The sequence below is a fragment of the Phalacrocorax aristotelis genome, chromosome 2, assembly GCF_949628215.1.
Source record: "Phalacrocorax aristotelis chromosome 2, bGulAri2.1, whole genome shotgun sequence".
In the NCBI taxonomy this organism is placed as follows: Eukaryota; Metazoa; Chordata; class Aves; order Suliformes; family Phalacrocoracidae; genus Phalacrocorax; species Phalacrocorax aristotelis.
In genome coordinates, this window is record NC_134277.1 from 122,272,071 (window position 1) to 122,294,072 (window position 22,002).

At 41.9% G+C, this 22,002-nt stretch overlaps 1 protein-coding gene across 1 annotated transcript in view; it reads left to right on the top strand.

Annotated features, from left to right (window-relative positions):
* Nucleotides 1–13,439, top strand: part of LOC142053390 (chloride channel protein C-like) — an 82,553-nt gene extending 69,114 nt beyond the window's left edge. The window contains exons 14-16 of the mRNA XM_075084995.1: nucleotides 7,378–7,474; nucleotides 8,405–8,500; nucleotides 10,629–13,439. Coding sequence (XP_074941096.1) covers nucleotides 7,378–7,474; nucleotides 8,405–8,500; nucleotides 10,629–10,880 — 445 coding nt within the window. The 3' untranslated portion in view covers nucleotides 10,881–13,439. The remainder of the gene's footprint in view (nucleotides 1–7,377; nucleotides 7,475–8,404; nucleotides 8,501–10,628) is intronic.
* Nucleotides 13,440–22,002: the final 8,563 nt, after the last annotated feature.

Genomic DNA, 22,002 nt, shown 5'->3' on the forward strand with positions numbered 1-22,002 from the left:
AGGAAGCCAGGTACAGAACAGTGTGCACTCATAAACCTCCTACTCGATGGTCCTGCTTTAATTTCCCTGCTTGTAAACTGGTATGGGAAGGGAGATACTCTGCTTTCCACAATCAGAAGACATGGTAGAGCAGCTGTTCCCAGTAACAATAATGACACTATTGCTGAGACAAACATTTTCACGATGATGCATGGGAACACTAAATCCAAACCACATTGTTTAGCTAATGCATGCTTTCACTCCGCTAAAGGGGAATGTCACATAACTGAAAGTAAATTGAAGAGATCAGAGTTTAGAAAATATGACAAAGTTGAAAACTTAAAGCTGTATTACACAGTAACATCCTTTAGCAGAGAAATCATTGATCCAAAGTGGTGTGTGTATGTGTATTTTATGGCAGTTTATTAGGTATGACTCGCCTCTGGTCAGTCCAGTGAACAGAAATCATTGTGAGTCAGGAATACTTTCTGCCAAGCACTTCAGTAAAGCTAAGCATAGCATATTGATATGTGCTGTGGGAAAGGAGACCGAGCATTGCAACATATCATAGATATGTCAGGCTGTAGGTATGGTTTCTGGTATTTTTCTTTAATCTGCCCTCCCAGTTGGGACTAATGAAACACTACTCTCAAGGCGTGTGTGTGCGCATGTGTGCGGAGAGTCCATGCACACTTGTTTAATAAGGCAATACCTTTATTTTTCTTAGCAAGAGGAGAAGTACTTGCCTTCAGTAAGCAATGCAGTACGACAGCTTAGGGACAACTGGAAAGATAACCATGAACTGAGACCTGAAACATTTAATTCATAAGTTAATTACTGAGTTTAGTGATATCTACCTTAATATTGCGACAGCCTTGCTGCTGGCACTCTTGAAATAAGTGATAAAGATTTGAAAGCTTCTTGGAGAGCCTTTTTTCTTCTGGCACTGTTGTGGAGAGGTTGCTAAGTTTAGATCACAGGAATGCAAAGTTACTCAATCAAACACAGAAGTCTGCAAAGTTCATGCAATATCGCTGGAGATAAAAATGAGGTTTTGTTTCTTACTAGAGGATCACGGATAGCTTTGCCCCTTCCTCCTCCCTGTGGTTTTTTTGTAAGTTCTGGGCAATGGTGATTCTACGAGGTCTGATCAAAGCTAGAAACACTGTTGGCTGTGTTTTGAAGGCTGCATCTAAACTCAGCCAGCAAAGAAGAAAAGAAGGGGAGGGGGAGCAGGTTAGGGACTTGCAAACTATTTTTAGGTGTGCAGACAAGGGAGCTGACGGCAATATCAAAGTGCTTTTGTGATTACTTGGGTTTCATGTTAGAGGGTAGAGTCTGTCAGCACATTGTTTGTTTTTACTGTCTGGACTCCTGCTTTTGAAAAGCTGATCCAGTTAATTTCAATGATACACTCTACAGTAATCTTGCCTATTAAAATAAATGGAATCCAGCACTTTCAACAAAAGCCCTTGACGTTATGATCCTCCCATGTATTGTCAGGGTCCTGGGGCACTGCAGCTCATGAATAACACAGATGGAGGAAAGTTTATAGAGTCTGTGGCAGTGGTTTTATTTCGTATCCAAAGTGTAAAAATTTTCTTCCAAAGGACAACATTATATGATACTTTTAAAATTAGTAGGCCTGTTTGGCCATACAAATAATCGTGCAGGTGCTGCAGGACTTTGTGACAGAGCCCTTTGGAGGGAAAACTGGAGCGTTGCAGAGGCTGTGCGCTAACTCAAAAAGCCAAATTAAAAACGTATGCAGCCAGCCTTGCTGCAGCATGTGGGTGGCTTTTAGGCAAGTGCAGTGTTGTTAAATGTCAAAATCAAATATAGGCATGGAGAAAACTGGTGTGTGAATGGAAAGACTGATCACATACTTGTTCTGTCTTTTAAATGTGTGGTAGGTTCCCCTGAAATTGAAAATCTTCCTGGTAACAAGCCAGCTTGTAGGGAAACACAAATCTGATCCTAAGTCTTCATCATTTTCTAAAATCTAGCCTTTCTGTAAGTTTGAAATACTAAATCTGCATTTACAATTTAACAGCTGCCTTTGCATTTTGTGTTGAGGCTGCCGACTTACTGTCTGCTCATTCACCCTGATGATGATGCCCATAAAACCAGACAGCTGGCAACTTACGTAATGAATATTAACCTCAAAACACAACTCTAAGGTGGAAGAAATCCCTGTTTTGTAGATGTGAAAACCGAGGTACAGAGATTAAATATTTATTCAGTATCCTCTGAAAAGCTGTGGCATGGACAGAATTTGATCTCTGCTCTGGAAAACCTCAGTCCAGTACTTGATAATGACATTTTTATCGTCTTGTAGGTGAAGTGCCAAAAATTCATGCAAAGATCCTTCTTGGTTTGAAGAATAAAATATTGAGTAAACAGTAATGATTTAGGCTGTCTAACCTGAAACAACCCTGTAACCCTGAGATGTTGCTGTGTAAGATGGGGATTTGGTGGATTTTAAGAGAGTTCCCAGTATGTCATAATCTAGTCCTTATCTCCTGTTTAGCTCACCATATGCAGAATACTCTTTTTTACCAGTTAAGAAAAGGCACAACGCTATTTGAAGTCAGGAAAAATGCATTTGTTATACTAGCAGCTATTTTACCAAGGACATAAAGTAACAACTCTTCTTAAACAGAATTTACATTTTACAGTCTATGTAAAATGTTTCTCTCATTGTGCCCTTTTGGAAGAGTTGCACGCTTATGCTAGAAATTCTGTTAAGAGCAGAGCAGTGATCAAATCCTGCAAAATCCTCAAAGCACTCCTTTCATTTCGACTGCTGTGAAAATTGAAGGTGCAAGACGCTAAGTCTTAGACGCAGCAAGTTTTCAGAGACTTGTTGATACTGTAAAATCATTTACACCAGCCAGTTATTAAGATGAAGAAGGACCATGAAGAGTTTCAGGGTGCTATATTCAGTTATTTTAGTGTGCAATTTATTGTTACTTGTTAATGCTCTTTCATCATAATTTTTTCAAACTGACTGACATAAATCAAAATTTAGTAATTGATGTCACTGGGTTGTAAACATATCTGAGAGAAGCCCTGAGACAGTAGATTTTTAATGCATGGAAGGGACATTTGTTTTATTCTGGTCGGAATATGTTAATCACTGGTCCTCACTGGGTTGGATATCAGATATAATCAGCTTAAGAATAAAAACAATGCAGGTACCTTTGGTGGATTAATACAGGGGAAATAAGCCTAAAGAATTCTGAAGCAAGCAAAAAATGATGCTTCAGGTTCTCTAATCCTCCCTCCGCCCCTCGCCCCACTATGTGGCTATTTTATCCATTCAATTTGGGAGAGTCCTTCTCTGAATGCTTTTGCCAGTGACATCACCTTTTAATCTTCCTTGTGTTCATTTGCAGCTACTTTGGAGCTGAAGTTCCTTTTATGTCACTCCCCCAGTACTTAGAATTTTTCGTTTCCTCAGATAATTGGCCATCTTGACAAGAAGAGTGACACAATCAGCTGTCAGATACTTTTCATTCCTGACTTCCATGCCAAATCTGACATGTGGATATTGGGATAATAATGTGTTATCTTAATTAGGTGTATCTTCATGATGCACGCTTTATAACAGATAGAGCACATGAAACTACTGCAATGCCTTGCCAGGGTATCTTTGAAATGAGATTCCCTACTTAAGGGTTTTCTTCCTTCTTAAATAAATAAAGAGTAAATGAACAATTGCAGAGTCCAAGTCTGAATCCTATCACTTCCTGTTAAACCTCACAAAATAGTGCAAGAAACATGTTTGGTCTGCTTTCTAAGGCTTGATGATGTGATAGGAAGGATGTTGTATGTAACATCAAAGAGTGATGTTGTTATACCTCTGAAGCATGACTTCTGGAAGTCCAAGTGAAATAATGTATGTTCATTTTTCTCCTGAATATGCCAGTTTTTAATAGGCTTGGATTCTTATCAGAAACGTTCCAACAATTTCCTTCATTGTGTTTGCGTGTGCTTTTTTTTTTGACTAGCCAAATTTCCCTCACACTTCCCAAAGCCCTGTTAAGTGACTGCCTGCTGGGTTTAGTTGAGAGTGGTGCCGAGCCAATTGCAAGCCACCAAAACCGGCCAACAAACCACTGGTGATGAGCAAATGTTTCTGCTCTTTCAGCTCATAGTGAATGTTGCTGCTTTTTTAATTCCAGCCCATGATGCTTAAGTGGAAAGTGGTGAAGTCTGGACTACGGACAGGTCTGAACAGTGTTTTGGACCTGAGCATGTAGATTCTGGCAAAGGACCAGGGTAGATCATAGCTTTTGCACTTGACATCTATATATTCATGTTAGGGTTAAAGTCTTGAGAATATCCCTGGCCCAGTGATCATTCCTGAAATCAACTTTCTGGAGCTGTATATGATGATCTCGGAGCAGAATTTAGATCTGTGTACTTATATCTTACTTAGAACGATTACAGACCGGTCTGTGAAAGACCATAAAATGTGAACCTTTAGAAAGCCCTGCAGAACAAAGTGTGTAATGCGCCAAAGGTAATTCATATGGCATGGCTGGATTAATTTCTTCTTCATGTTCTCTGCTCTAGTGAATATATTATGAGTATATTGTGTTTTCCTTCCTTTCCTCCTACAAATGTAGCCTGAGGGGAATAGATCTTGCCTGTTGTAGCATCCCTATACAGTTCTCTTTAGTGTGTTCTCATGATTGTCCTCAAACCCAAGCCCATTAATTGTCTGTGTGACATGTCCATGTGCTGGCATGCACATGGCCAGAGGCTTAGGGCAAGCTACTGACTTTCCCAGGAGGGGAGATGTGAGCCCAAGGCAAAGTATTTCCTCAGTGGAGTTTTCTCAGCGGTTAGTTTAGTAATCTGAAAGAGATTCTATGAAAACCAAAGCCAGTCAGATATTAAATTGCAACAAAGTTTCAAGAGTTATGAAGGATACTGAATTCCTTGTTTGTCCTGTGAATGGGATGTACATTAAAGGTGGGAGCAGATGACAAACTCCAGGTATCCCTGGCTGTGCCACTGATTTTCTTCAGAACGGATGTTTTTCCAAAAGTTTTATCCACACTCAGGTCTTCACCTGTAAAAGGTTGATGCCTGTATCCTGGCCACAGGCATACTTATTTCTAAATCCCATTGAGAACTTTAGATGAGAGACCAAAGCCACATCTGCATTTGAAATCCGCAAGTGCAGATTTCAAAAGTGCAGCTACAGAGTGAAACAGCTGACTGTTTCAGGAGAAAGGAGACTGCTCTACAATGCTAACCAACTCATGGGAGGTGGAGGTGATAGGATAGTTTCCTTCAAATGAGTTTTCCAGATCTGAACTAAAATGCAGAGGTAGATGCTCCCAAAGTATCTTGGTTTTAAGTTGGAGAAAAGGTGGACTATATAAAAGACACGAAACATGTGAAACTTCAGTTTAACGTATCACACTGGAAACTAGTTTAATGTTACCTCCTCATGTGTAAGAGCTCAGTGGTATTTCATCATAAATTTACTTTTTTTTTTTTTTTGCACTTTTTACAGTTTCAATCCAGCTTCATCAAATGCAGGACAAAGAAGTATAGAATAGTGAAGGGGAGACTGTTTGGAAAGAAAATAATAGAACAGCAAATAGGCTGCTGGTCAGGGCAGCCAGCGGGAATGGGGGGGACCTGGTTGTACAGATCCCTGTTTATTCAGCATGGAACCCCTCCAATAGGAGAAATTAAGACATGCCATACATGGCCATTAATGTGCTTGTTATGAAGGAAAGGAGAGTGTGGAGAAAAGGCTTGAAGGTAGTTCTTCCATATCCTGTCCCTAAGGAAGTCACTAACCACCAGCTTTTGGATCTGGCAGGCATGTTGTCTTAGTGTAAGTCCTCTGCTGTGGAGTGCTAATCCCACCTTGAAGCAGACTAATCTTTCCCAGGAGATATTATGTTAAAACTCGTAAATACCTATAAAAATTTTTGGTTGAACGAATCAATATTTTTGGATACAGAAATATTTATTTGAAAAATTCCCAGCTTATACTTGGTGTTCCAGTCACAAAAGCCACTTTGTACCTAATTTGTAATTCTCTTGTTCCCTAATGAAGACTGTGTATCTGCTCTCCTCTGGGTCCCTCAGGCACATAATTTAGCCGTGTGTTGAACATGTTTGTGCTACTGTAGTAGCCCCTAGTTGTAATCACAGACCAGGGCTAATATGATGTTACATATATTGCAAACCAAAAAGCTTTGTGGCAGTCCCCAAGGTGTTTGTTATCTAAATATCAGTTAAAAGGCTTGAATTGGATAGTGTGGATGGAGTGGAATAGTTTTAAATATATTCCTTGTCAGGGCTTTATATATGTAGTTTGGAAGGGGAGCTCTAAAGAAAGGTTTGAAATGATATAATAATTGATAAAGATATGCATTTTCACATGACTGAGTCAGCAAGAATATTAAATGTCTTAATGAACTCTAGAGTGCAGTACTGTGAGAAAAGGTTTCTCTGATGATTTAAAATATGACAAATTTTTGGCAGATCTTGTGTTTTAATGTAGAAGTTACTTAAGAAGGATGTGGGAAGGAACAACAGCCTATCTACTTATATTCAGAAAATTGTATTTGCTTATTATTTGTATTGTCTTATTGGGTGCAAACTAGACAGGGCATGAGCTGGTCCTGCCAAGCAGACTGATCCAGGTCAAGAAGAACATGTAGGACAGGTGATGTCCATTAATCTAATTAGGCAAACTTAAACCAGAAAACACCTGTGTGATGCTGCTATTGCTGATGGAAATTTAGGAAGGTGAAATCTGTGGTCAGCCCACTAATACTCTAGAATCATAGAATATCTAAAGTTGGCAGGGAGCCATAAGGATCATTAAGTCCAACTCCCTGCTCCTTGCAGAACTACCTAAAATTAAACCATATGATTAAGAGCATCGTCCAGATGCTCCTTGAACTCTGAGAGACTTGGTGCCATGACCACTTCCCTGGGAGCTTGTGCCAGTGACCGACCACCCTCTCAGTGATGAACTTCCCCTGATGCAGCTTTGCTCCATTTCCTCGTGTCCTATCGCTGGTCACCAGAGAGAGGATATCAACACCTCCCCCTCCGCTGCCCTCCTTGGGGAAGCTGTAGACTGTGATGAGGTCACCCCTGAGCCTTCTCTTCTCCAAGCTGAACAAACCAAGCGACCTCAGCTGCTCCTCATAAGTCTTGCCCTTGAGGCCTTTCACCATCTTGGTTGCCCTCCTCTGGACATGCTCTAATAGTTTGAAGTCCTTCTTTTATTGAGGTGCCCAAGACTGCACACAGTACTTGAGGTACCATCATTTATTTGATGCTAAATCATTGTGTACTTGCTTTTTAAAATTTGCCCCTTATAATGAATACAGTCCTCTTCTCTAACCTTAGGTTAGAGCTGTGCATGCTGCTGGAGAATGAGCACCTCTTTGAACCAGAGACAAATGATGAGTCTTTTTCCTCCTCTCATCTTCTCTCCTATGAGAAGGTAACCTTTTCTTTCAGCTCTTTCATTGTTTAACCAGCATGTATATTGGGTGATTTAGGATGAACTCTCCATAAACAAAGATGTAATATATATGGGTGAGATAAAGAAGTGGTCAGGTTCAATTTAAATTAAAGGATGACTAGAGATCTTCCCGGGACAGCTGTCATAAACCATAATGCCAAAGAATTGGCTCAGATAGGCTGTTCCAATCTTCTCTCTCTCAACTTCTCTATGGATAGCAGAATTATTATAATATTTAATTCTGTATGGGATACCACCTCTCTGAATGATGAGTATTTATAAAATCTTTCAAACTCAAAAGCATGTTGCATTCTTCCCTTTGATAGATGACTAAAGGATTTTTAAGAATAGTAAACAGTAAGCGTGGTAGAAGAAAATCATGTGTTACCAGGGCAAGACTGGTAATGTAGTTTTGAGCAATTTATACAGGCACAACTGGAAATTCATGATATATTACTGAAGCTTGGTCTGTGCATGAGAATCTGGCTGGCAAAACAATGTAGAGAAGGAGCAGGGCAATTATGTATGGGATGAGGTGCCAGGATACAAATAGGATACCAGGATACCAGTTTTGTTGCATTTTTCTGCACTGCACTATCATGTATTTACCACATAGTGTGTGAATTTTCACAGCGTGAAAAATCTCCCCCCAAGCCAATATAACTTACATTGTCTTAATAGAGATACAGTTACACTAAGGGAAAAAAAAATTTTGTAAGTAGAGAGTGTTTTATTTTAAATTGCTAATGTAAGCCTTATTGGCAAAAGAATTTATGAAGTTTGGACAAGCTCTGCCAGTGTAGCTCTGCTAGAAAACTTTTTCTTAAGAGTCAGATTGGAAAGCTTTTGAACCTTGGGTTCTAATGTGCAGCACAGAAGGAAAGAGAAATGGATTCTTGCCTATTCTAGATAACAGTGGAGAAGCTGCCCAATCTGTCGCGCCTAACCATGCTGCTGAATCGCTACGCTACAGATCCCCGGTATCAGCAACTCTTCATCAATCTGGTAAGACTGAAGCCAACTCTAAAAACAAACATTTCCTCCATGAACAATGTGTTTGTTATATTTTCTCATTTGTTTATGATGGCTGTGTCAGCCGCACTGATTTACATAAACACTGCCAATCCTGGGATGTTACATTCTCAACAAAAGTAGCTGAGTACAAACAGCATTCCGAAGTTTTAATTCATATTGTATAAACATAACAGATGTTGATAAAATGAGCCAAAAAGAAAATACAACAAAGGAGACCATTTCAAGGGGGCTTTTGATTAAAATACATTCCAGATTGACAAAATGATACAATGTTAATGGAATAGATCATTTAAATGTCATTATTTGGCTCTTATAGTCCCATAAAGCAAATATAAAGCAACGCTTTTGAGATTTTAGGCTCCATTACAGTACAGTGCCTATACATCAACTTATAAATAAAGCTATATTTCTTTTCCCTTTCCTTTTTTTTTTCAATCCTTGCTATGACATTGCCACATTTATTTCCTAAATACTGTACTAAAATACTGGGTCCAAAAGCAATAATGTGTTTGGTATACTGAATAAGGCCTAAAATAAATATGTTATGAACAAAGTAAATGTAGTTTCTGCCTCAGTGAATTTCCAGTCTACAGCACTGAAATGGAGATTGGGGGACACTGGGAAATCCAGGCCTAATTCAGTTGGATTTTATTTAAAAAAATATAAAATCTGCTCCTGTTTACTCATGTGTAAAGAAGCTAGGACTGAGTTTGAGATCCATCTAGTCTGAATTCCTTTCTTTGAGAATAACTTGAAGGAGAGAAAAGTTATAAACCCCAAAATGCTCCTAATACCCATTATCTAATATGCTTTAAGAGTTTCCTTTTAATAGATGGTGAAACTGAGGTGGAGAGATGACACATGGCTCTCCAGAGTTCAAGAGGAGGTCATACCCGGGAGTAGAAGCCAGCTCAGCTGGGACCCAGTCTAGTGCTTGCCTTATTGGGCCACCCAACTTTTTTGTTATGCGAAACCTATTGCACTCAGTTAGGTTTCACATTGATACCTAGCATTTTAGTACCTGATGTGATCCCCAAAGCACAAAGTTTAGTATCCCAGTATCCCTTCCAAAAACCTGTTACGTGCTCATGAAAGCTCTGTTTCTGATATCCACAAAAACATCCATTGTGAAGTTTTTGGGCATAATGATTTGCTGTGGCAGTGAGTTCCACAGCAAAATTATATGTGGTATAGAAAGAGAAAACCTTTTTACCTGTAATTTTTTTCCTCCTTATGTCTTTGAATGTTTTGTCAGTCCTGTAAATGAAAGAGGGAGAAGAGACGTGTCCCTCTATACTGCATATTTATTGATATTGTTTTATCATGTCTTTATTTAATTTTTCCTCTGTCTGGAGAAGCATACACTTGGGAAGCATAACACACCTGCTTTGACAGACCTTGCCAAGTCATAAGAAGGATACTGTAGAATTACGTGAAAAGTAAAAAATTAGTGAACACATATATAAGTTAGAAAGACCAGTTTGGTTAACAATAAAATGGTCTTTAGCTCTGTTCCTATCAAGAAACAGTTATAGTCCTCATAGTTTTCAGTGACCAGAGTTCAGTACTTGCAGGCCCTCTTCTTCTCAGAGCAATATGATTGTTTTCTCTGTCCTCCTCCTTGCAGTCTATGTTTCTGTGTGAATTGACTTTTAAAAGCATTTACTGCAAAATATTACAGGATGTCATAAATGGTTGTGTAATGAGATAGCAGCTATAAAAAATCTTAAGACTTAATAAATATTGGGGTCACTGACTATTTCTAACTTAAAACTCAGACCAAATCAATGGAGCTCAACTTTGCTTTTTTAGCCTGTGAGATTTGGGTACATTCCAGTCATAATAGTTTATTTAGAGTGAACCTGATGTTTTACCAAAAAAGAAAGTGTTTTTTTACTATGGTATTTCCTGATGTTTTAGGTATAATTGGGGGTGGGGAACAGGGAGAGAAGAACTAATGTTCTTATTGGCTCCTGTCCCTCAAGTCTGCTACCTCTTTCTCCGTGGCCTCCTTCCTCCGCCTCTCCTTCCCACCCCTGTGGCAGGGTTGCACTCACACTTTTGTCTTCCCCCTGTGTCTTGTTTCTTTGCTTTACAGAAGCCATACATAAACAAATCTGCAATGTCAGTTCAAGCTCATTTCTCACTGCAACGCACCTACATCATCTTTCGCACCCTGGGGCTGCGCCACCTCACTGTTGTCGACCTGCAGAACCGAGTAGTTGGGGTGATCACCAGGAAGGACCTGATGCCTTTGCCACTGGAGATGAGGCTGAGGCTCCAGCTGGCACCACAGAATCCTGATGCAGGTGATCAACCCCTGGATTCAAGGCTATGGATGCATTCTTAGGCTTTGTTACTTCTTTTTGAGCCCATGCTCTTCTTCAGGAAAAAAAATCAGAGCTTTTCTACTTGATCCCTTCTGGAGAGAGATGCTTAAAAGCTGTTGTACGTAGACATGTGGGATTGTAGCCCAGAGCTATGTCTCTTCAGCTGTTTGGTGACTGCAAAATTAATTAGTTTAAATGTTTGTGAGACAAGATAAGAATTCACATGTTTATGGAAGATGTACATAAAATCAGATGTGAAGGATGGATGTCAAGAACGCTTTTTGTCACACTGTGTCTACGCCTCCCAGTGAAAAAATGTCATAACCATTAGCAGCAGTTATGTTGTCAAAACTTTCAGTGAGGACTAAATCTTCAACCTCTAATTATCTGCCTATTAAAAAGGAGAATGTTTCCATATCAGTGTCTTTTTGCTGTAATACGTATGTTTAACTGAAAGGAAACACTGCCTCGAGAGAGGTGGGCCACTGAGAGGAACAAGGGATTGGCCATTCTTATTGACCTACCTGTATTAGAAATGGAAAGGGAGGATTGTATGTAAGAAAGATAATGACTGTGGGGCTCCTGCCAAATTCCCTTCACACTTCTCCATGAGAGAAACTTGATATGCTCTTCTGTTGCCTACATTTCTTTCAATTTCTGCAACTCCTAGAACAGGCTTTCTTTCTCTCCTTCCACCTGATACAATAACATTCTTAGTTAAGTTCTTGTGCAGTGAAGTATGGGGCAAATTCTAATAATGGGGAAGCAACATGAGAAATTGTGGGAGTAGTTTTTGTGTATATAGCGGCGTATCTACACACTGAGCACAAATTAAATACTTTGTGATTTTGGAGTCATACAGTGTTTGAAACCTTGGAAAATGTTGTCTGTTAATAAATTAATGTGAACATATTTTTGGAAAAAGATGCTTTTAGATTTCATTCTATGACTTTGTAATCGATGTTTAATTTTGTTCTGTTAAATACCAGAGGGATTCCCACAGATTTGGATATTAAAATCAAACATGTACAAAGGAATCCACCACTATTAATGTTGTTATAATGAATACCAAAGAAAACTAGTAATAATTTACTGGTTATAAAAACATGCCAAAATTCCTGAAAGTGCATTTCTGGCATTTTAATCATGCAGCTTTGAGTCTCTTAAGAATCAAAGATTTGTTGGATTTTCCCATTTTCCCTGCTGGATCTTGTCTTTATTATCAATAATGTTGCTTTTTTAGCACGCCAGAGAATGCACAGCACTTTAAAACTTAAGTGTCCCGTCAACGCAGATAGCTGGCAGCCCAGAAACTTATGAAGGTATATGAGAAAGGTTCTTTAAATGGTCAGTTAAAATACGTCATATGCAGGGTGAGAAATGCTTTGCAAATCATCCATCCAAGAGACAGGGAGGTGGATGTTTATTTAGATCCTGTTACAGTTAGTAATCTTTTGTTCATTAGTGCATCACTAAGGTCATTGTCACTATTGATCTATGCCTCGCCTACCTGAAAAACGCAAAGTTTTTCTTGAAGGAATTCATGTTTGTGTGCTAGCAGAACAAGAGATCTAATCTAGAAACCCGTTGTGATTTCCCCTTAAGGCAGTGAGAATCTCTTCTCTTGATAACCAAATCTGAACAACCTTGCTGTGAATTTGCATTTTTGGTTCAAAGCCCATTGCTGATTTCCTTTTCCTTGATTTATTGGGTACACAAAGTATCAGCTTTCTAAGACCTGAGTAATGTAATTTCTTTTTGCTTACAGTATCTGTGGCTAAATGACTCAGTACAAGCTGTAGCTGGGGTGTACTTTGCAGAGTATGAGGGCTAGAGACAGCCAGGATATCTGTAACTTGTTACACAACTTTGAACAGGTCACTTAAATGCTTGGCATGTTGTTTACTCTGCCCTTAAAGTTGGAACAGTGATATGGATCCACCGTAGTTACTGTGAAGAGTACATGTGCGAAAGATATAATAGGAAGAGAAACTGTTTATAATAACATTTTGTGCAGGCCAGTTGTAAAAAGCAGTGTGGGACTAGGTTCTGCCCCCCAGTAACAAGTGTAATTTCTAAGGAAAAGTTCACACAATTTACGTGGAACCTCTTGTAACTGTGTTGTGAGCTGCATGTGGGATGGCATGCTGCATTTTTCCATACATAATTACCTAGTTCCATTGCTACATGGGGTTTTTTGTAATATATGTGTGTCCTGAAGACACACAAAATGGAATCCCTCCTAGCACTTCCTAAAACAGGTGGGTCCCTTATATTCTGGACTCCAGTGTCAAATCCATCTCATCACAAACCGTAACAGGTCTCTAAGGCACAGCAGTAACAAGTAGTCATATCATTTGACCCTTTGGCACAAGATACTTCTGTTTTAATTCTTGTCTGCTTGTAGTGAACAGTAAATGTTCTGCTATTTCTTCACTTGATTTGAACTAAAGACTTGGTAGTTAAAGATGCTATTTTTATATGAAATACAGTTTGTTTATGAATTTTCACAGTTTCTGAACACAAATCTCTGTGACAGATATAAAGGCTTCACAATAAAATTCAAGCCATTGGCATTATTTTTTGGTTTGTGCTATGTATCTACACCTCTTTCATCTCACCCTCCTTTATGATGGTGTTTTCCTAACACTTCTTCCTCTCTTATACCGAAATATTGCTTAAAACACAGGCAGACTGACCTTTAGATCTAGGTTTGAAGTACAGCCATGCAAAATTCCCCCTATTCAATTAGAAAAAATGCTTTCACATTAGAAACATTAAACCATCTGTGCATAACATATCCCTATGAATGATCATTAACTATCGTGAGAAGGTTTTTGTGGTATGCAGCTTTAATGTATGGTTTTACAGGTCTCCTGTAATGTCTATGTGCTTATGCTAATGTATGTAACATTAGCGGTGTTTTTCCTGTCATGTGATGCTTACATACCTTAGAGTGAATTGCTTAGTGTTTTTACATTGCCTGGTTTATCATGTTGTAGAACCTTTTAACATTTTCTTGTTTCCAGTTGATTCTTGCTTACATTTTTAAATAGAGTGTTGTCCTTTTATCACATTTATTTGCTGACCTAAAGCCTAAAGGAGGGAAGACAGATGAAGAAATTCTTAGTATCTACTTTACATAAAAATGCTGACTTTAAGGATGCAGAGACCAACATTTCTAAAGGTACTAGTAATAGAATATCGTCTATCTTACCTCAAGGCTGAGATAGCCTTAAGCCAAAAAGCTAAACGGGAATGGAAATGTAACTAGCTGTACTCTCTCTGCAAGAGTAGTGCATGGAAAATCACTGATGAGGAAGTGCTGCAAAATGTTACTGTTGTCTCTGCTGCCCCTTTTCACATACCTTCAGCTAACAGAGCTGTCAGTGTACCTCTGGTGATCATGAAATCACTTAATGAAATGAAGTGTAACCAGCTCTCTACTAAACTAGTGGTTAATTAAGTGTGACCATTAAGTGATGGGAACCCTAGTAGAATACAAGGGAATGCTTGTTCGTTCCTGAAAGGCCTATTAAAGTAAGAGGAAATAATGTGATCAGCACAGTTGTCTGAATGTCTAACACGGTATGGCGTGGGAATGCCAGCATCAGAGTTCAAACACATGAGGAGTTACTGCTGCTTACTTGAGGTACTGAACAAACCAGAATAACTTACACTATGTGATTCTAATCAATGCCTAGCACACTTCTGAGGGGCCAAAGCAATGAAATGGTTGACTAACTTGCAGTATCTCATTAAACTGGTGAATCTTCCTCGTCTGAGATCAGAGATTGTGTGCAAAGACTCAGTGTTCTGCCGCTGAGGCCACTCCTCACTCCATGCCAGCAGAGAAACTGTGAGGAATTACCAGTTTCTGCATATTTTATTTTGAAGGGGTTACAGAAAAGAATTTACATTTCTGTGCAGCTTATATTTGCAAAGAGCTCTGTAGATGCGAAGTCACACGGCTTTTGCTGCAATGTTGCTATAATCACCCCTCTTGCATATGGTGGAGCTGAGATATGGATATGAAGTAGCCTACTGAGGATTGGGAAGTGACTCTGTGGCAAATCTAAAAGGAGAGCTTCAGACTCCTGACTTCTTTTCTTCTCAATTTCTGACTGGTAATGTAGACACAAAAGCTAGCATTAGGGGAAGGCATGTCAAGCTGTGTGACTCACATGGCCTTCCAAATTTTTGTCAGCTTTGATACGCAGGAAAGAAGTGTTTCTGGGGTGATAGGGCTGTCCCTGGTCTACAGAGCAAAGCCACCCACGCAACAGGGAGGGCTGTGAAGACTGCACCTGTGCAGGAGGCACTGTAGTCCTGTGTAAGTGCTCTCAGTGAGAACGCAGCCTGGAAGCCTTCCAGAAATACACTGGGTACAGCTGGTCAGCACAGCAAAGGATGGGACCACTGCTGAGTCACTGCATTACAAATGCAGAAGGTATGGGTTTCTGTGAAAGTATGAGGTGGAGAACAATAAATGCACAAGACTTGATATGTCTGGTATGTCTGTATATGTATAGACGTGAACATATATGTGTGTGTGTGTGTGCATGCATGTGCAGGTAAGGAACCTAATCGTTTTGTAACTATCCTTTGTAATTTAGAAGACAGGCTAAGCACTGGATGAGGCTATGTGTTTCCTTTTAGGAAAAAAAAAAGGGGAAACAAACTATGTGTACCTTGAGCTTCATTACCCTACAATCATACAGACTACTACCTGTAGAAACCTTTTTAATCCTCAGGGCTTAAGCAATAGGATAGGGATTAGTGTTGATGCAAGTTATGGGTTGAGAGCAGGGCACAGAGGTAAAAGACACAGAAGGAATTTAAAAGAGCTTGGTGAATCAAGTGCCCAAGATAGCAGTGCCTTGCAGGACATACAAATAAGAAGGAGTAATATTTACCTGAAATGCCAACAACAGTATAAAACATAAACACTATTCACAAAAATGCCATGACATTTCTTTAATCAGCCTGGGTGGGTTCGATCTCTGACAGAGATATTCCTTGCATCTTGTCTTGAAGGTGAAGAACATCTGAAAACATCAGCTCTTTGAACCTAGAAAGCTGAGTTTCACAGAAGTCACAGAAGAATTTAGGTTGGAAGGGTCCTCTGGAGGTCATCTAGTCCAAGCCCCTGCTTGGAGGAGGTCTAACTAAATCAGGTAGCTTAGGGCCATGCCCAGTCAAGCCCTTGGCACCTCCAAAGATGGAGAGCACACATCCTCTATTCCCGAATTTCACCACATTCTTGGTAAACTATTTTTCTTATATTTAATTAGTATTTCCCATGCTCCAACTTGTGTCCATTGCCTATAATTGTACACCTACAAGAAGAGTCTGGCTCTGTCTTCTCTGTACCCTGAGGTCAGATAGTTTCAGCAATCAGGTCCCCTCTGAGCCTCCTTTCCTCCAAGCTGAATAGACTCATCTCTCCAAGCCTCTCCTCATATGCCTGTGCTCCAGCCCCCTGACCAGTCTGGTGGCTCACTGCTGGACTTGCTCCAGTATGTCAATATTTTTCCTGTACTGTGAAGCCTTCCTACCACTCCCAAAACAACTTGCGCAGGTGCCATGCTAATCTTATATCATTCAGATTTTAGTATATATGCTGCCACAGAGAATATGACTTCATTAGAAGATAGCAATTAGAAGATTGTTCTAGCAATTAATTTTTTAAAAATTGGAGACCGTGGAAACGAAAGGCTTTTAACCCATTTCTGCCTTCTCCTTCATTACCCAATGTGTCCTTTTTTTTTCAGCCCACAATTTTCAGTGGCTTCCTGTACTGTAAGGAAGACTTCACAATCCCTTCTCAGCATCCTGGGCCTTTCGTTGCGTATGTCTCCTCTGCCTCTCACAGAGCTCTCCTGTCTCTGCTTGTGCTGCAGGCTCCTCCTCCTTGTGCGTTTCTCCACTCTGACTTGCTCTGCACTCCAGAAACTTTTTCCCCGAAAAGTTGCTCAATTGCTCTTGGAAAAGCACAATTTCCTCCGCCTTCCAGAAGATGCCCCCTCACTGAGTGCAGCCGCATTGTTCTCTGCTGTCTCTTGAAAGGAACATAATGCCTATTAGCACAGAGTAACTCCAAATGAAGAAATTAAAATTATACACTCAACATGTTAACAGAAACACCCACAACATTGTTTTGAAAAATTATTCATTAGGGTCTGGCCATGATTTTGGAAATTACTCAGGGTGGTTTTATGACAGTCAAAAAACGTAAGGTGCTGTGTGTGAGGCTTTGGGGTTTGGACATATTTTTCCACAACTCTTTATATTCGTCAGCAGGAACATACAGCTCTTTTGACAGTAGGACTTGGGTGGGCTGATGGTTGCTGGATGCTGTAATAGGAGGTTGGCGGGACGCAGAATGATAAACTTACTTGTCAACAGCCTCTCTGGCTTTCCTAGGACAGGCTGAGCTTTGTACCTCTGCATCTTATTTCTCATGTAGTCCTCGGTAATTTCTCTGGTATGGGTTAATTGATTTTGTATTTGTTTGCTGTTGATGCTTTTATGTCCGCCCAACATAGAACCCTTCTCAGCCACAGAAGCTCATTTTGTATCTATTATTCCCTACTTCGTTATGTTGCTTCCCTCAGCCAGAAAGAATTCTCCTTAAATTGTTTGCATGTCGGTGGCAACAGAGATGGAAGACCAAAGAAAATAAAGAAGAGATCCACAGTAAATGTTGAAAATGGGGTGCTTCCAGTACGTGGGATGGAAAATAAGGCTGCAGGCACCACTAGGGAGACCTCCAGGGGGGTGACCTCAGAAATGAGAGCCAGAAGAATTTAGAAAGCACCTCAAGAGCAGGCAGACCTATGGCTGCATCTACATAGAGCAAGGCACTTTCCCTGAAAAGCAAGCTACTGACATAGACAGAGGCTAGGTCAAAGGGCTCTGTAGGGACCCTTTGGCCTCTGCACCTGCATTTCCTTTGTGTGAGACCAAATAATTGTGTAGGGTTGGTGCTCATTAAGGTTTCCCGTGGCATGGAGTTGGGATATTGTTCAGATAGGTGAACAGCCCAGGGAGCTAAAACTACACTTGGGTACTGCAGGCCAGATGCTTTAATGCTGCATCAGTTCATAGTTTGTTTGCGGCCACTTTCTCTTCGATATTGTGAGCATTTGGTGTTTCTCTCTCATGCAGCAACTTTTTGTTTCCTATTAGTTGCAATGAAGTTGTATTAACAGCTTTTTTCCACAATGAATTTCACTGTGTTATTTTCTCTCCATATTTCTGCTTTCTTTTCTTTTATAGTTTGTTGGGCATTATTTCTTCATCCTTGGTACTGATTGCCTCTTCCTCATTGCTTTGCATGCGAATTCTTTTCTCAGAAATTCAGGAAATTTTGCTTGCTGTACCATAGAAAATTACTCACTTTCCATCTCTCATTGCTTTTGCTTGTTCCAAAGTAATTTTCCAGACTTGTGCCAGGCTTTGAGTGCTCCTCTTTTTACTTTTGAGGCAGAGGGCTCTGAATTTCCATTGCTTGGCACTGCAGGTGTGGTCAGAATGGCTGCCTTCTGTGTCCATTTGCTTGCTAATGACTACACAGGTCCAGTCCAAGGGGTATCAGACTACACCTCCTTAAGGCTACCCAAGGCAAGCTCACAGCCTCACTGGGGTGAGATGTTACCTAAGTGAATTTCACCTATTTTGTTAGTGTTTTGTACACTTGAGTGAACTTGAGTAGTGCTGCGTGAAAGGTCTCTGCAGAAATAAACAGCAGATCACGGGCTAGGTGCAGTTTTCCCTAGTGATTTATATATTTTAAGATTAGAGATAGCATTTTGCAAAATGCTGTTTGAAGTTGTTAATTAGGTTTGCCTGAACAGACTAAAACAGACAGAGCTAAATGGTTAAGATTACAGCTAAAAGATCATGACCTCTCACTGTGAAATGTCTCAGTATATGTTCTTGTTTAGGTCTGTTCTGGTTTTTTTGAGGCGGCAGATAAAACATGCATTGCACTACTGAGATACTGAGGAATACTTTTTCATCATTTGGCAGTAGCATCCCTATCTCAAATCTGCTGTTGTTAATGGGGGTTATTTTTGCAAACCCTTCTGTGTTCATTCTACTTGCATTTTTGACAGGACGAGCACTATCATCAGGTGAGTTTTCAACTTCTTATGAGTAAAACCTAATAGGAAGCCTTTTTGTAGCATCACAGTATCCATAGGTATGAAACAACTTAATAAACTCTCACAATCCGTGCAGTTACTGGCAAACCTGAATCATTTTATGAATAACTTTACTTGGATCTTAGTGAGAAAAATGTTCATCTGAACAGTATGAGCAACAAATTTCCAGACAAAAACATGGAGGAGGGCGAGTATGTATAGACACAGTCTGTGGGGGCCTGTGACTTCATCGTACTTCACACGATAAGAGGGTTCACTTCAGGAGCTGGTAACAGGACAGAGACTTGAAAGGCTAAGCTACAGGAAGCGAGGATGGTGAGTCAGGAAATGGCAGCCTTCCCTCCGAGTCATCCTTGAACCACTGCCCTGGTGTTCTCATAGCAGGAACTGGATTAGTGGAGATGCTGTATCTTCAGATGAGTTTTCAAACTTGGGTCGTGACCGTTTGATGTCGTGAAGCGTTGAGTGCTGTTTCTTCTCGAGACCGTGGATTTCAGAACCTGCATCTGGTCTGATCGCCAGTGCAGCTGCCTTTGTTTTGCAACTGCCCCCACTGCAGTGTGTGGGGGTGCACAGTCTCTCCTTTCTGGCAGGCTTTCCATCCCCGTGTCATAAGCCCTGTTACGCACCCGCCTCACTTCTTGCCAAAGCCACGGCGTAGCCACCAACCCAGAAGTTTCTTGCACGTTTGCTAAGTAGCTATAATTTCATGTTACATGCATGTTATTTCCTATAACATTTGATCGGCTTACTAGGAAAAGGAATGATCTCTGTTAGGGGGTCAATAGCATTATTTGGTGATCCCAGGGGTGCTTATGAGGCGGGTATGTGGCGCGAGTGGTCAGGCGGACAGCAGCAAGCCTTAGGCCGCCGTACAGATCGCAGCTTGGAAAAGGCACCTTCTGCAGCGCCGCGTTCGTATCGGTGTCGCTTTTAATTAAAAGGCCGAAGTTACAGTTTGTGGTGAATTATGACCCGAAAAGAGGCAGTTCGCACCCGCGGCTGAAACGCCGCCGGCCCCAGGCGAGAGCCCACCGAGCCGACGGCGGAGGCGGGCGCCACCTGCTCCCTCCCCCTCGCCCGCCCGCCGCGCCGGCCGCCTCCCCGCCCGCCTCCCGGCGCCTGGGCCCCGTCCCCCGCCGAGGCCCGGAGCTGTCGCCGGGCCGCCCGCGGCGGCGCCGGGCGGACCCCGGTCTGCGGGAGCGGCGGCAGCGGCCGCTAGATGCCGCCCTGCCCAACGGCTTGGCGGCCGGGCGGCGGCGGCGGCGACTCGGCGGGAGCCGGGTCTGCCCCCTCGGCCCCTGCCCGTCCACCCGCCCGGGGAGCGCCCTCCGCGCCGCCTGTGCTGGTGCCGCCTTTCCGCCCCGGGGAGCGGCGCAGGGGGCCGCGTTGCCTTGCCTTGTTTTTCGGAGGAGGCAACTTTGTCACTGCTCCGGAGCGGGTCCGGGCTGGCGGCCGAGCCGCGGGGACGGGGCCAGCCCGCGGGTGGGGGGTCAGGGCCGGGCCGGGCCGGGCTGGGTGAGGGGAGCCAGAGTCAGGTACAGCCCCGGGGTGGCCGGGCAGGGCCGAGGCCGGGCGGGACCGGCAGCCTTACGGGCCGGCGGGGCCCAGAGCCGGGCTGTGGCGAGAATGGACACTGTGACAGGGACTGACGGCCCCGAGCTGCCACGACCTCAGGCTCCTGGGCCACGGGTGGGTTTGGGGGTGGCCCCCCGTGAGGCTGGGCAAGGCTGCTGAATTACAGCACTGGGGCCCTGGCACTGGCCGGGATTCATCGGGCTTCTTCAGGGAGTGCAGGGCTAGCGGTACGGGGGGTCACAGCGTGGTGACTGAGGGGTGGGTGACAGTGGCCAAAACCGAGTGTTCTGTTCATTAGAGGGGTTCTCAAATGATCTTTACGACAAACCGACAACAATCAGCCCTCAAATGGATTAGAGCAACCAGTTTGTATGTTGAATTTCAGTAGCAATTGACTGTGTTGCCCTTTTGAACCTTGTGTGTTTCAGTTTTCCCTCATTGAGTATTCTACTTAAAAGAACGGATGCATTGAGTGCACGCATGGTTTTGGGAGTAAAATCATCTGAAGAATAGAGCCCCATGCTGTAACAGCCATCTGGCTGTGTGCATTCATGGGGGAAAAAGTCAACAGCAGTTAGTCCACAATTCAGGGCTGGCTCTCGAGGCCAAGGCCACTGAGGTTTGGGACTATTCATATTTCAAAGCCAATTTGCAATATAAAATTGTTTAGGGGCTAAAGGAATATAAGCAATTGCCATGTCTATTTGGGTGTTTTTTTGAGGGAGAGGTTTGTAATACTTAAAAATTGACCACTATTGCTAATTTAGCGTCTTCTGTGTGAAATGCTGTATTGTCTGGACTCCTGTATTCACAAGCAGAAGCATAAGCACTTCCTGCACGGCTTCTTGGCTGTGACCTGGACTGACCCCATGAATGGCAAGTCGGGGTGAGCAGTGTCAGGCTTGGAAGCTTTCTTCTGTTATCATTGGTGTGTTAACCTAGCAAAACTGCTTGGCTTCTCTGCTGATCTTGCCACGTAGTTCTATCTATAATGTAAACATCTGTCTACTAACTGCACTGAAACCACTGTTTCATTTTGTGGAGGCTACCAAACAGCTGTTGGATGGGAATAACTTTGGTTATCGCGTGTCTTAACCAATGTCCTAGACGCAGGAGGTTCTGAATGCCTTTATCCTTGCTTGACTTTCCTGGTTTTGGACTGGATCCTTTTCAGCTATATGATTTCAGTCTCTTAGTAGGCTTTTAAACAACCCCCAGGAGTGTGCTGGATGTTGTCCTCCTACAGAGCTCAAGTAGATTAGACAGGGGCATTGAGTTCGTTGGATCGCTGTGGATCCATTCAGTTCTTCTGCACATCTCCTATCCATTACTGTCTCATCTCTAAGAGACTTTGTGATATTAGTTTTGACAGGCTGCATTATGCTGTGCAAGGTTA